Source organism: Vanellus vanellus (genome assembly GCF_965231255.1).
Source record: "Vanellus vanellus genome assembly, chromosome: 3".
NCBI classification, from domain to species: Eukaryota; Metazoa; Chordata; class Aves; order Charadriiformes; family Charadriidae; genus Vanellus; species Vanellus vanellus.
The window spans coordinates 35282831-35296386 of record NC_138907.1 but is presented as its reverse complement, the minus strand read 5'-3'; the positions used below and the strand labels follow the sequence as shown (position 1 = coordinate 35296386).

At 37.6% G+C, this 13556-nt stretch overlaps 1 protein-coding gene across 2 annotated transcripts in view; it reads left to right on the top strand.

Annotated features, from left to right (window-relative positions):
- ZFAND3 (zinc finger AN1-type containing 3) overlaps positions 1-12202 on the top strand; it is a 143420-nt gene extending 131218 nt beyond the window's left edge. For both annotated transcript variants that reach the window (XM_082480879.1, XM_082480880.1), the window contains one exon: positions 9527-12202. In XM_082480879.1, the coding sequence (XP_082337005.1) occupies positions 9527-9681 (155 nt within the window). In that variant the 3' untranslated portion in view covers positions 9682-12202. The remainder of the gene's footprint in view (positions 1-9526) is intronic.
- The last annotated feature ends 1354 nt before the right edge of the window (positions 12203-13556 follow it).

Below are 13556 nucleotides of genomic sequence, written 5' to 3'. Positions count from 1 at the left end.
ACAAGCAGGAGCAGGGAATGTTGTGTAAGTCTTTGCCCCCCCCCCCCCCCCCCCCCCCCCAAAAAAAAAAAAGGGTGGGGAAGGGTGGAAGTGTATATCTGTCTAAGCACCCACTTTCCTTTATGGTATACATAGAGCTTCTGAATGGAGCTCTATTTCCCTTTGGTTAGAAGAATTACTCTTGACATAAATAGCAAGAGGCTACAGGAATAGAAGACTTGCGTGGAGCAGAATGTGTAATCTAAGAGACCCTGGACATAAGGTGTAAATAGGGGATAAAGACATAAAATAAATTTCATTTAGGTTTAAAAGAAATAGAGCTGCTTCTCTCCAGTGATTTGGCCAGCAAGCTTAGCTGTTGTCAGACTGTGGATCAATATGGTGCAACCTCTAGAAAGCTATTTAAACCCAAGACATCAATAATATAATTCAGGAAATATACTGAAAGTCAAACCTGGGATCATATTCAGCATGTGTTGATTTGAAGGCAAAATACATGCAAGATCCAGGAGAACAGTTATAGAATCAATACAACACGTACAGTATGTTAGTATAGACCCTTTCATTATTCATTCCAGTTCTTTATTAGTAGCCTTATCTTTCCTGCATTTTCACTGGGCTAAACAAAATGATACACATACATTATTGAATCACCGCTATTGCTTGCTATTTTAATTAAATTACTGCGTACGCTTTGGCTTTTAATTAAATCTTCAGCTTCTGGGAGAAGTGTATTAGCTCAGGTGGGCTTGGTGTGGAGAGAATTCTAGAAGTATTAATACTCATCTAGCTCTTTTGAAAACGTCAAATGTCCTGCACGGGGCCCTGAACTGATGCTAGGGTTGCTCTGTCATCCACCCGCCCTTTCTCAGGAGACTTTTTTTTTTTTCCTTTTTTTTTTTTTTTTTTTTTTTTTTTTTTTTGAGATTTCACACTACTCTCAAATCTAAATGTTCTGGGTAGGAAACAAAAGGAAACAAATATTTCCTCATGTGCTGCTGTAGCCTATGGAAAATCTTATTTCATAAGAAGTACTACCATTTACTAGTGTTAGCTATTATTATGGTTTACCTCTACTTTATTAGGTGTCTGCTTTTGGACACTAGGATGCCTCTTTGGCTTAATTCTGCTTTTTTACTGCATATCCTGTTCGTTGTTTTCATTCTCCCACATCCTGCAGGATATAACTTTGTGAAACCAGAAATGATATGGGAGATGCAGTGCAGTTTCAGTGTGTTCTCAGCCCTGCAAACACAGCAGTGAATGTTCCTTTTACAAGCTCAGCAGTGATACTAATTCCTCCTGAATATATCATTGCTTATCATTAGGTCACATGATTATTCAAAAAAGCAAACTCTCTTCACCTACCTAAAAAGTCCAAACTTTTAATTTTGAACCTAGCTTCCCTTCTCCCTCAGGTTAGTCGTACATTGGTGTTCACTGTCTGGCACCGCTGTTGATGCTGCAAGTTGGGAGCAAAATGGTTCCTTTGAAAATTCTCTTGTTAAATTAAACTTTAACCGTTTTGCCTTTGTGCTTCAGCAATTGTGCAAGTCTTTTGGAGAAAAATGTTTCTTTTGGTCATATTGAGAAAGCATGTGACAAATTAAAATGCCCATTTCTGTGAAGTTACATCTATCACCATAGATGAACTGGGATCATACCCCAGTTCTATAGACGTTTCACAACAGTGGTAACCCACCATTTGTGCTAGCTGGTAAGTCAACTTGTAGTGTCACAACTACTGCTTGTGACCGGCTGCTGTGGATTGCAGCTTAGACAAAAAGCTGAGGATGGTGTGTAAGGTTGGAAGGGGAGCCTACAGAAGAAATGTGTAGGTCAGTGACTTCTGAGGTATAAAGCGGTTTAGAAATGAGTATTGCAAGCTGTATCCGAGGGAGTAATCGTATACCTAAGTTGCTCTGTTAGATGGTCTCTGATAGATGTTGGCCTTAACTCATGAATCCATAGTGGGGTGAAGAAGTTGTGATGCAAAAGCAATTACTCTTTATGTGCGTGTGTTCTGTAGAGCAATAAAAATATTTGGTCCAAACCGAACGATTTAACCACTGTTTTTTTGTGGTACATGGCGGAACTGAGATATGATCCTGACTGAGACCTGCAGTATTTAGTAAGACTGACCCGCAGTTTACTATTACAAAGCAGGTATGCTGTATTTATCACTTTGATTCATTGAGGATTCTTTGAAATTCAGAAATAATTTCCTGAAAACCTCAGTTCTGTTCCTGAAGATGCTCCCTACTTCTGCGGAGTTGGTAGCCACTAGAGTAACAGCAGGACTTGAACCTAGGAGAGTGCCATTTCTTAATTTTTCCCACTCCGATTATACCGTCTTCAAAGAACCAGGAGGAAACTGTTTGAGTTCTTCTTAGTTCCAAGGTCGAGGAGTAGAATAGTGTCTTATGTAGAACCTCCTTAAGAATTGTTGATTTAAAAAAAAAAAAAAAAACAAACTAAAAAATTAGCATGTGCTCTGTCCTCAAGTGATATAAATTCTCTGTTCGAAATTTGTGTCACATTTAATGTAAGAAAAACCAGTTTGACAGCTTTCTGTGCAAGCAAAATAGTAAGATAAATAGGAAAGTGAATTTGAAATTAGCACAAATTGGGATAAAAGGTAGTTTGTTTGCAGTCTCCACAGTGCAAAACTTGTCTCTTACGTGCTCCCTAAAGCAGCTTCCCAGGCTTACGATCTTCAAGAAAATAGACAGAAGACACTTTGAAACACAGGTTATACGTGACTAAACTTGGAAATACAAAGTCTTTGCCTTGCAGTCTAAAGAATTCTTGCAGAATCTTTAACTATACCTGTCCAGTGACTGTTACAGCATTAAGATGATGTCATCTTTCTTTTGTATACAATTTCTTCCATTCATTGCCTGGACAGATTTTTTTCACCAATAGTTTTTTTGTCTTTAACGCATGCCCATACATACTGCTTTACCCTCATTGTGGTAGACAGCAAAATAGACCAAGAAAGAAAAAAAATTTCTTTGTTCCCTTCTTTTCTCCTAAGCGTAAACCCCATAGTACAAATACAAAATGAATCTGCAGCATATCTTAATCATCCTCGGCCTCAGACATAAAATTTCATGTGGCATCACAGATGTCACGGAGCCGTGTGCTTCTAGCATGAAAGCTGAGATTATGACTGATTTAAGAGCAGGATGGAAGTCCCAAGTGCACGTCCAGTCCTGGGGACAGATCGGCAGATTGAAAGAAGCATTCTAAGGTGTCTTACACTACCTCTTTTCTTCTCCTTTTTTTGAATCCGTTATTGATCGTTTTGATAGTAATGAGTAAGTATAGATAATCTATACAAAGAAGAAAATATTGAAAGGCAAGTTGCAGTGACCATATCAGATGGCTAGAAAAACAAGTTGATAAGAGAAGTACACTCCTTCCTGCAGCATGTTTCCCGACTCCTTTGCAGCTGCGCTGTTTGTGAAGGAACATGGAACTGAAATGCCTTGAGAGGGCAATTTCTAAGATACTGTACATTAATATTTAGAGACTTCTAACTCTGAGCACTTAGAGGTTAACATTCCCCATCCAGTCTTTTTGCAGTGAAAATGATATAAAGGACTGCCTCAAGCTATGTTTTGTGGAGTTTTAATAAATACAACTATTTGGTTAGAAAGCTTCCCCATAATGTGGCTTACTCCCCTTTCCCCTCGGGAAGGAATGACAAGATTCCTAGCCAAGTTATTCTGAACTACTTAGCACTTAATCAAAGTCCATGACGTCTTGCAAAGCTGGGAAAGGGAAATAAGAGAATAGTTTAGCTCGCTTATTTCCAAAAGCTTGTGTTTAGTTTGTTGGGATTTGGTTTGGTTTGGTTTTATAGAAAATGTCAGTAAAACTGAATGTTCCTTGAGTTGTGTAATGAAAGCTGACAATGCCAATACAGAGCATTCCCCACAGAAGAAAGAGAAGAGATAATTAGAGTATATGCAAGAACGGTGCTGTCTAGAAGGCGAATAATTAATACAAGATATCAGTAGACTAGAACATATTTATACTGTAAAATAGCAGTACATAAACAGGCTGCACTGGAAGTTTTGCTAGGCTGGACTACAGCACACTTTTACTTCCTTCCATTGCTGGATGTTCTTTTCGAACAACCTCCAAAACACTAGGGCAAAAAGCTGGATCATACTGAAATCCAGAGAGGAAGTGTTTTCTGAGGTACTCGATGCACAAGTCTTTGGGATCTTGGCTTTGTATCTTGGTAGCTATTTGTTCTACTCTTACATGCAGTTCTTACCTATTCCATGTCTTGAAAAGAGAAAAAAAGATTTCCTTCTTGCACTTTTAAAAATAGCTTTATTGTTAGTATAATTTACAACACATTAAGTCATCTTTACAGTTGGAAGGGATGGGCAAGATGCATAAACACTGTTTGGGGGATTGGGAATGAGGTCCAATTATTCTGAACAGTGCTGCAGCTGCATGTATCACTGCATGAGCTAATCTCAGCTGGCTAATTTGCCTGGCTTTGCTGTGTTGTATGATATTCTGTAGATACATTCACCTTTTAAAGATATGTTAAAATCTCTTCTTGCACAGAAACCTGCATATAGACTCACGCATACCTTGTTAGGTAACGCACCTTTGGTAGAAAATTTTTGCAGCACTGTCATCTCTTAAGGTTACAGGGGTATTTTTAAGTTCTGTTTGAACCTCTTGTTGATTAGAATTGCAAACGAGCAAGAAAAGTAAAATCACTTGTGAAGCACGTGAAGAAGCCACAGCATACAGCACAGAATTCTGCACAGGAATAAGTCTGGCCCATTACTAAGACTACTTTTGAATAGGCTTTGTAACGGGGAGCTATACAAACACAAGGTGTTTATTAAATAAAATTTTGAAATGGCTGCAAATTCTGGCAGCTTCTTCTGCCTTTTGACTTGGGAACGAAAATGATAAATCGTACTAGGGGGCAGGTAAGATGATTCTGAAGTGTCAGAAGCTCTGATTTTATACGGTAATTGTAGCAGCATGCAACTACTTTTGAGGTAATAACACATCATATTTCAAGTAGGGACACTTTTAAATGTTTTTAAGCCACTTAGTAAATGTGTAAGCTGTATAAACATTTAGTAAGCTTGTTTGGCACTTCTACCACTTCTCAAAACATGCTCACAAACAAAACAAACAAATCTGTCTTCCTTTAGCAGCTTTCTGAATGTCTCATCAATGAGCCTTAGGATGAGAATCTTGGGGTGGGAGAAAAAGGAACTTCCTTTCTATCGTGATGCTATTTGTGTAACAGGGGACCATTATGTTTGTTATATGTGTTATGTAACAGTGTGATGCTCTCCAGCAGTACATTAGAAGAGTCTGGGACTCCCAATAATCCAATTATTGGGCATTTGTGCCATAATCCGGAAAGTCTGACCATTTTCTGTTGAGTTAGCAAAAAGAAAAAAGAAATTTAACAAAATCAAGGACCCTCCAAAATTACAATTTGGCTTTTGTGTTTTGGATTATTATGTCATTTAGTTTGTATGTGAAGCATCAGAAACAATTAATTTTTTTGGTGTTTTAGCAGCTTACTTGTTTTCAGAATTTGAAGACGGAAAGCTAAGAATTAAATGTAGGTTTTAGCTGAAATATTTGCTTATTGTCATTCCATACTCCCATCTAGACAGTGCTCTTGAATGTAACAATGAGGAAAATGCAGTCATTTTTCATTATCGCCTACACACAGTGAACTGTAGGTCTGTGGTATTCTCTGGTCTTGAATATGGAAGATTATTTTGTTTTCTGTCCTCTCCAATTGCCTTTTCCCAGCAGATTCCTCAGGAATGATGAAAGCAGCTTCAGAGTTGCTTGTGTGCAATCTTAGACTTCCTTTGAATGACATTTTTTTGCATGTCCTATGCAAAAGACTCATCTGTATGGGTACAAGTAAGGCAGAGACGGTACACTGCTTTATGACTTTGACCATTTATGCACTGGTGATGAAATTGAAGTGAATTTTTGATGATATATTGTGAAATAGTTTCTGGGGCGTTTAGCGGAGCTTAAAGGTTTGGAGGAGCTATGTAATGTTTTTCCAAGATGCTTGCATTCTTGGAAAAAGAATTCCAAGATGCTTGCATTCTTGCCTGAGGAGTAGGTGATTCATAGTTTACTTCTTACATCAGAAAATGACAAGTGCAATGCTGTGATATGTATTATTATATTTATGGGACTGAAAGCTTCTACGCTTGGAGTGGAAGTCTGGCAATGCTGTTGGAGTGGAAGTCTTTCCAATGTTCTTTCCCCTAGCAGAAAGATATTTATTTTGTCTTTTAGTTATAGTGTGTTAAAAGAAGCATTTCTGCAGTAAAATGCTTTAGGGGAGACAACCTGTATTTGATATCTTCCCATAATTAACTGTAAATACACTGCAAAAGTTCCTTAATCTAACTTGCTTTATAACCATAAAAGCAGAGTTCTCGGGAGAAGAAAATTCACCCCTCAATCTGGATTGGTTTTAAGGATCAAAATAGAAGTACATATATTGACCTTCTGTCTCAGTGCGCATAAGTTAAGAATGGAACTGTTGTAAAAATTGATGGCCTTGACGTTTCATCAGGCACTTGCACACACACAGACCACAGAACGCCCAATCTGAATTCCAGACCAGTGAAGAAGCAAGGAGTGAATATAGCAGTAATAACTTAATTTGAATATATCCGCTCTGAATGAAAAAATGTTCAGAACTACTGCTACTCAACTAGCTACTGTATGACAGTATTCAAGTCCTTTAAATTTTAAATAAAACCTACAAAAATACAAGTTCCTATCTTTAAAGTGACTTAGGCATTTGGAGCAATGGGACTAAAGATCTGAAGTGTCTTTTGGAAATGAGACTTCCAGAAGTTCTCCACTGCTAATTCAACAAGAATAAACCCTCTCCATAACAACAGCCAATATATGCAAAACTACCTTTAGTAATGTTCAAAGTGTGCTTGGGTACTCTTTCATTAGGTATTATGAATTAGCAGTACGTATTTAAATAGATATATGAACAGCAGGTTTAGATCATTTAGTTGCTCAAATTAGAAATACTTTTCCCATAGTCTGGGAAAATGAAAACCACCTGCCATTCTTTGTGGCTGGTTATTGAAATTCTGTTCAAGAATGCATAAGGAAATACCTGACAAACAGAAAAAATAAATAATATCTTTCATCTGGAATAAAAATAGCATATAGTACAGCTTTTCTTACATGAAACAGGTGCTCCAAAAAGAACTAAAAGGTGTTAAAAAAAGAAATAAAGATACGGCAAAGCACAGAATAGATTGTATTGGGGGGTAGCAAGGTAGAAAGGAATATCATTAAGTTACACTGGTCTAGGCTTTGTAGAAGGTGAGAAGATGGGGCAATTGAAAGATCATGTTCAAAAGTGATAAAGCAATTTGTATATGTATTTTCTTATTAGATTTAGAGAATTGTCAAAAGGGTCTTGCTGAACTTGTGTAGAAGATTGTATACGTGTTCAAGATCTCTTTTAGATAACATTAAATAGGATTTCTACATGTGCTTGTTAACCATGTGGAGAAGATCTGTAAAACCATCAGGATTTAAAACCATTTTTTACCTACAAGGGGCTGAAACGACTTCAGCCCAGTCTGTATCTGCAAGGTTTCTTGCATCTCCTTCTTACACATCCATTGCAGATCAGATGACGAACTTGATTTTTGAGCTCATCTAGTCAGGTATTTATGTATTCTTTTGCCTGAAGTGGATGTTGGTTCAGAAATTTGAAGTCTTATTTCAAGAAATAAGGGAAGCCTGCAGTCCATGCTTTCTGTAAGAGAGAATTGAGTGAAATGCCTGTTGAATATTGAAACTATAGTCCAAGGATGTTATTTTAACAACCAGACCTTGAATTTTTGGCACCTCAAGAAAGATATTTGTCACATTTGAGTGTGGTATGACCCAGACTGAGATTGAAGTGGAGGCAGTGATCACAAGGGGTGAGAGATACATCAATTCAATCTGCATCTTTCCATCCATATTTCTGAATCACATATACCAATACAGAAAACTTGTCTTTTTTCCTTTGTTCCTAGAACTGGGTTTCAAAGTCAGTCATAGATAATAGACATGTCTTTTCATAGCTGGCACTAGTGAAACAAAGACCTAAGATAAATCGTTTTTTCTTCACTTTTTTTTTTTTTTAATAATTCTATGCATGATACTTTTTCCCTTTCTGTTTTCTTAACAATCACACTAATGTAAAAGTAGCCTGTTCTCTCCTACAATTGACGTTTTATAGTCCAGGAGCTTGAAATACTTTACACACATATTTTTATATATGTGCATGTGTGTGTATATATATGCGCACAAACACACAGTCTCAATCATTCACTCACCTTTCCATCTTTCAAATATCACCACTTTGTGGTTTTAATATCTTTTGAGCATTCAAGGAGCAGCAGTAACGTAAAGCATTCAGCGAGAGGCAAAGTGATGCTCTTTGCAACATCAGGCAGGGAAAATATTGCAGCATAGGTGATTATCATACTGTGTTTCATATACAGTGGACTACATGGGCCCTGTAACTATGTGACTCTTTTCCCTACTATATCATTTTACTACTACTTATTGCTATGTAACATTCATTTTAGAGGTAGGAAATTTGAGGCAATTTCTTTACTGTTATGAAGTGTTAGGGCCAAATAAGAAAAAAGCTGATTTTCTTTATAGACTAGAAAGAGGTGGCTACTGAAGATGCCCTCCTCACCTGCAAGGAGTATTGCCATGTGTTTCTGAATCACATGCTCCCTGGAAAACTGAATAACATTGACTAGTTTTAGATGAAGAGACCATAACCTACATCTTTTCAGCTACAGAGCAAGACGATGTAGCATAACATGTTCCTATGTCACATGCTTGTTCAGCCCCTGTGGTTAGTGTCAGAACAGTTCATGAAGAGAAGCTTCTGAAAACTGGAATAATAGTGGAGCAGTGAACTCTCCTGCAGTCACTGGCAACTTGGCGTGCTGGCAGTAAGGAGGAAGCGAGGTGCTTAGATTTAACAGTTCTGACTTGAATCACTGCTTGGGAGATAAACCGGAAGTACCGTAGACACAAATTTCAGAAATGACAACCAACTCCACACAAATTAGAAAATATTTCAGTGAAGGTGATCAGCTTTTTAAAAAAAAAAAAAAAACACATTAGCTTTGTTACTCTCTGGGCATACCTAGTTTAGACAATTTTGGGGACTTCCTCTGTAAGATGAGAGGGTTGCAAAAAAAAAAAAACCCCAAACCTAATATGACTTGAGCTTTGATACTGCGTTGATAAATACTCAAGAAAATGCAGTAAATAATCAGATATTTATTAATACCCTCTAAGGCAGATAAGTAAAAAAGCTGACATTAATTTTTGAGAACTGAGGAATCTTCCAGTAGGTGATCCTTCCCTTCTGATTCAGGTAAGATTTTGCCACATGTAACCAAGTCCCTAACTGTCTGGTTTTTTTCTCCCTTTCCATTGATAGGTTATGTGTTCTGTATGTTACATCGCCTGCCTGAACAACATGACTGCACATTTGACCACATGGGACGTGGGCGTGAGGAAGCCATTATGAAAATGGTGAAACTGGATCGGAAAGTAGGGAGATCTTGCCAACGCATCGGTGAAGGATGTTCCTGAGTGCAAGACTGCAACCAAATGCTGTTCTCTTAGTTCACTAATGTTAGCCTTATTTAGGACAAAGTCAGCCAGACACCTTGTACTAGGCAAGTTTCAGACTACAGCCAATCAGTTTCCTTTCTTTAGCCAACCGTCCTGGTACTGTAGTTTAGGGGTTGATGGTGGTTGAAATTGATTTCTGGCTGGTTACTAAGGTGCCTGCTAGCCACCGTATAAAAATAAAACATGAAGAAATATTATTTTTGAGCATGGCTAGTGGATTTAAAAAAAAAAACCAAGAAAAATCCAAAGGCTTCTGTTATTGCTGGAGTCACTCTAAAAGCCTTACGCTGGAAACATTCCAGCTGCAGAGTTAAAACAAATAGTTATATAGAAGCTGGTGTAAAAGTTTGCTATGCACATGGCTTTCGGACAAACTGTTTAATGTGCAGCCTTTCACCTCTTCACTGCTAGTCAATCCTGAGGAGGTGAAATACTACTAAGAGCAGCAACTGCAGCTGCTTAAGCCCAGAAGACCTGACTGGTCACTCGTGCCTTCATCGCGTGTGGCTTTTGAGTTGGGCAGTGTCACCAGCATCAGGGATTCTGTTGGGGTAGGAACATCTTTCTGGTTCTTCCCAGGAAGCCAAAAAGAAAGGGGGACAGAGATTCTTATGAAAAATTTTTATATCTATCTTACTATAAAGAACCTATCAGGGTTTTGGTTTTTTTTTTTTTCTTTCTTCTCAGTTAAATTGTGATCTCACTTTAAAGCCAACTCCATCCCAGAGCAGTAAATGGTGCATACTTTTTACATGGCATCCACAGAGATTCTATGAGTTGTGTGAACAGGTTCCACGTACCTTGAACAGTGCAGCCATTCCCACCGGCTGAAACCTGATTGGCTCTTGTTTGCCTTTTGCTAAGTGCAGGTATCTGATAATTGATCAAATAAGGCTAATTCACAGCACAGTAGCCATGGCTGGATTCTACAGACTGACTTTCTGTAGCTAGACTTATATATTGGGGAAAAAAAAGGACATTTTGTAGCAAACGGAATTCAGTAACAGTATTGGGGAACAACCGGTAAAACACCCTTTATCAGATTGAGTTTGTGTTCCTCGCTTCCAGAGTGTCAATGAGATAATCAAATGGGCTACATCAGCCCTCTTTCTATGCAGCTGAACGCTCTCATGAAAATCTCTGCCCGCATCTATTGCAAAGCAAGTATAGCAAGTGAAATGTGAAAAGCATTACATGAGTGGAATGTTTTGGATCTGTTTAGACCTATGGTTCTGTATCACGGTATGTCACGTTGAGCTGAGCTGAACTGAATTGCACCAGTCTTGTCAGTTTGGAAACAAAAAGCAAACATAATAATCACCATGTCTCCTGCTGCTGCACATGGGGGTTTATGCAGGTAAAAAGGATTTGTACCAATATGGCCCAGCTTAATCCTGAGTGAATTTAGCTTATCAGTCTATTAGTAAGGTATGATCAATCAGGTAGATTTGTAAGAAAACCTGAGGGAGGGAAAGATTTTTGTCTCCTCTCCAAATACTGGGCAGGTATAAAACATCCGAGGGGTCAAGTGAGGGGTGAAGTAACATGTCACTTGAAAAACCCCAGCGTTTTGGGAGTAAGCTTGTATGAGTCATCCTCCATTCTACTTGTTACAGGTAACTAACTCTTTCTAGGCCAAATTATATTGTTACTTTGGTAGCCAGCTAGGAGCATTTAGCAAGGAGACAACTAATTTAAAAAAAGGAAGATATATATGTCTTTCCACACACACACTCAGCATCTGACTGTATTAGCGTTAATTAACCATGAAGCAAATCAGAAGTGTCCCATCATCATAAAATGCAAGCTATCCAAAAGGCAAGCTGTTTTTTTTTTTTTTTTATTATTGTTATTATTCAAGAATACGAAACCAGCAGCAAAATCTTCTGTGATGTGCTGCATTTTCAGGAAGTGGTCCTGGTGAGAGGGACTGTGTAAGGATATTATTTACATTTGCAGTGAGGAGCTTAAAAAAAACATGGATTTTGGCGGCTGCTGTGATATGCACTTTCTTTTCCTACAAAATCCTATCATAGCTTTTGATGGGCATTCTGATTGATACACAAGACTTTTCTGCATTAATACTGAAGATGCTATTTTGTTCCTCCTTACTATTCTCTTTAATCTTGTTACAAGTGCACAGATGGTTTCCAGGTAGCTTTTGAGAGAACACTACTTAAAGTTCATGTGAATTATGGACAATGTTCACTTTAAACAAAAAAGTTGGGGAGGGGGTTGTTCCTTTGCAGTATCTGTTCTGTGAAGTTTGTTAAACGTAAAGAAAGCTTAAGTTCTTGTATCTTAAAAGAAGATCTTATTTAACCCTTTTGTGTTCTAGATTTACTTACACATGTAGCCTAGAGCTCAGTTTTAGTTTAACATTGTGAAAATATTACAAGAATCTTGTAACTTTATTCTTTTTCCTCCTGCTAAAAAAAATTAAACCAATCAGATTAAAGTTTGGATTCCTTTCTGCCTATTCCAACAAGTCTTGCTATTTTGCACCACTTCTGCTGCAAGTTCATGTAAGAAATATGAATGGGGAAAATACCAACATTAGGTCACTAACTTCAGACTGAATTTACAATTGGTGAAAGGTGGACTATTTTCTGCCAGTTTGGAAGGGGAGGTTAGTATTTCTGCTGGGTTCAAGTTTAGTGATTTATTTTCTAAGCATATCTGGCTAAATCTGCTGTAGCCTGAGTATTGGTCAATTTAATCTAACCTCAAAATTAGAGGTTAGATACAGTAATCAAATGAAGAAATTGTTCATACTCCTAAGTCAAATGCATGCTGTACACTATATCATTGGCATCAAAGTTTTAAAATACCTAAAATGTTCTTTCATGCATTTTGGCAACTTCTGCACCTAGAGTAGCTGTATTCCAAATCATAATGGGCTGTATTCATAACGGATAAGTATAACTATTGTTTCTTAATCATTTAGATGCTAGAAACACAAGGTTAATTAAAAAAGAACATACTGTATTAGAGGGAGAGAGAGTATCATGGTAATTATGTAAAAACAATTTTGAAAATTGTTTGGAATTGAAATTGTGCCTGATTCATGATACACCTACACCCATTTTTTCCTCAAATTCATACAGTACTTTCAATTATAAAACTGTGCATGATTCTTGGACAAGATGGCTGTGTTATAGTAAAGGTAAGTTATGTAAAACAGCTCTGCCTTTTCATCGTTTCAAACCTATAGCTGGGTGCAAGCCAAGGCTTCAAGGAAAACTAAGAATTGCCTGTGAAGGTTGCTGTGCCAGAGCTTGTCCTTAATTTTACTGGCTTCTGTTTTGAAGCAGTTTAGTGTCTTGAATGAGAAGCAATGGAACTGTAAAATGAGGTATCCGAGAACATGATCTACTACTCTTCAGTTGTGCACAAGCAACAGAGTCCTGGTGCAATTATAGCAGTCCAAAAGTAATATTAACTGCTTTTATCCTACTCCATAGAAGGCGATAAATACATTCAAAACTTGAATTTTGCATGACTTTCTTGTTTTGGACAAACTGTAATCCCCTGGCCTCTTGAACGCAATGTCCTGTTTATATTGAACTTTGTACTCATTGTGGTGTTCAGTTCATTCTACAATCATGGCAGTTCCTTCTGTGACTGTGCTACAACTTAGATATAAATCTCTAAGGGATAAAAGCACTTTGTTTAATCTTGCAATGACTATTTCAGTACAAAGACTTAACAGGGAAGAAAAATGATACTAATAGTGTCATAAAAATACAGGTTTTATAATAGACTCAGAGAAATGCATCGGTGGAATAATTGACAGCACCTATACTCACAGTTGATGTGTACACAGTTAAGTG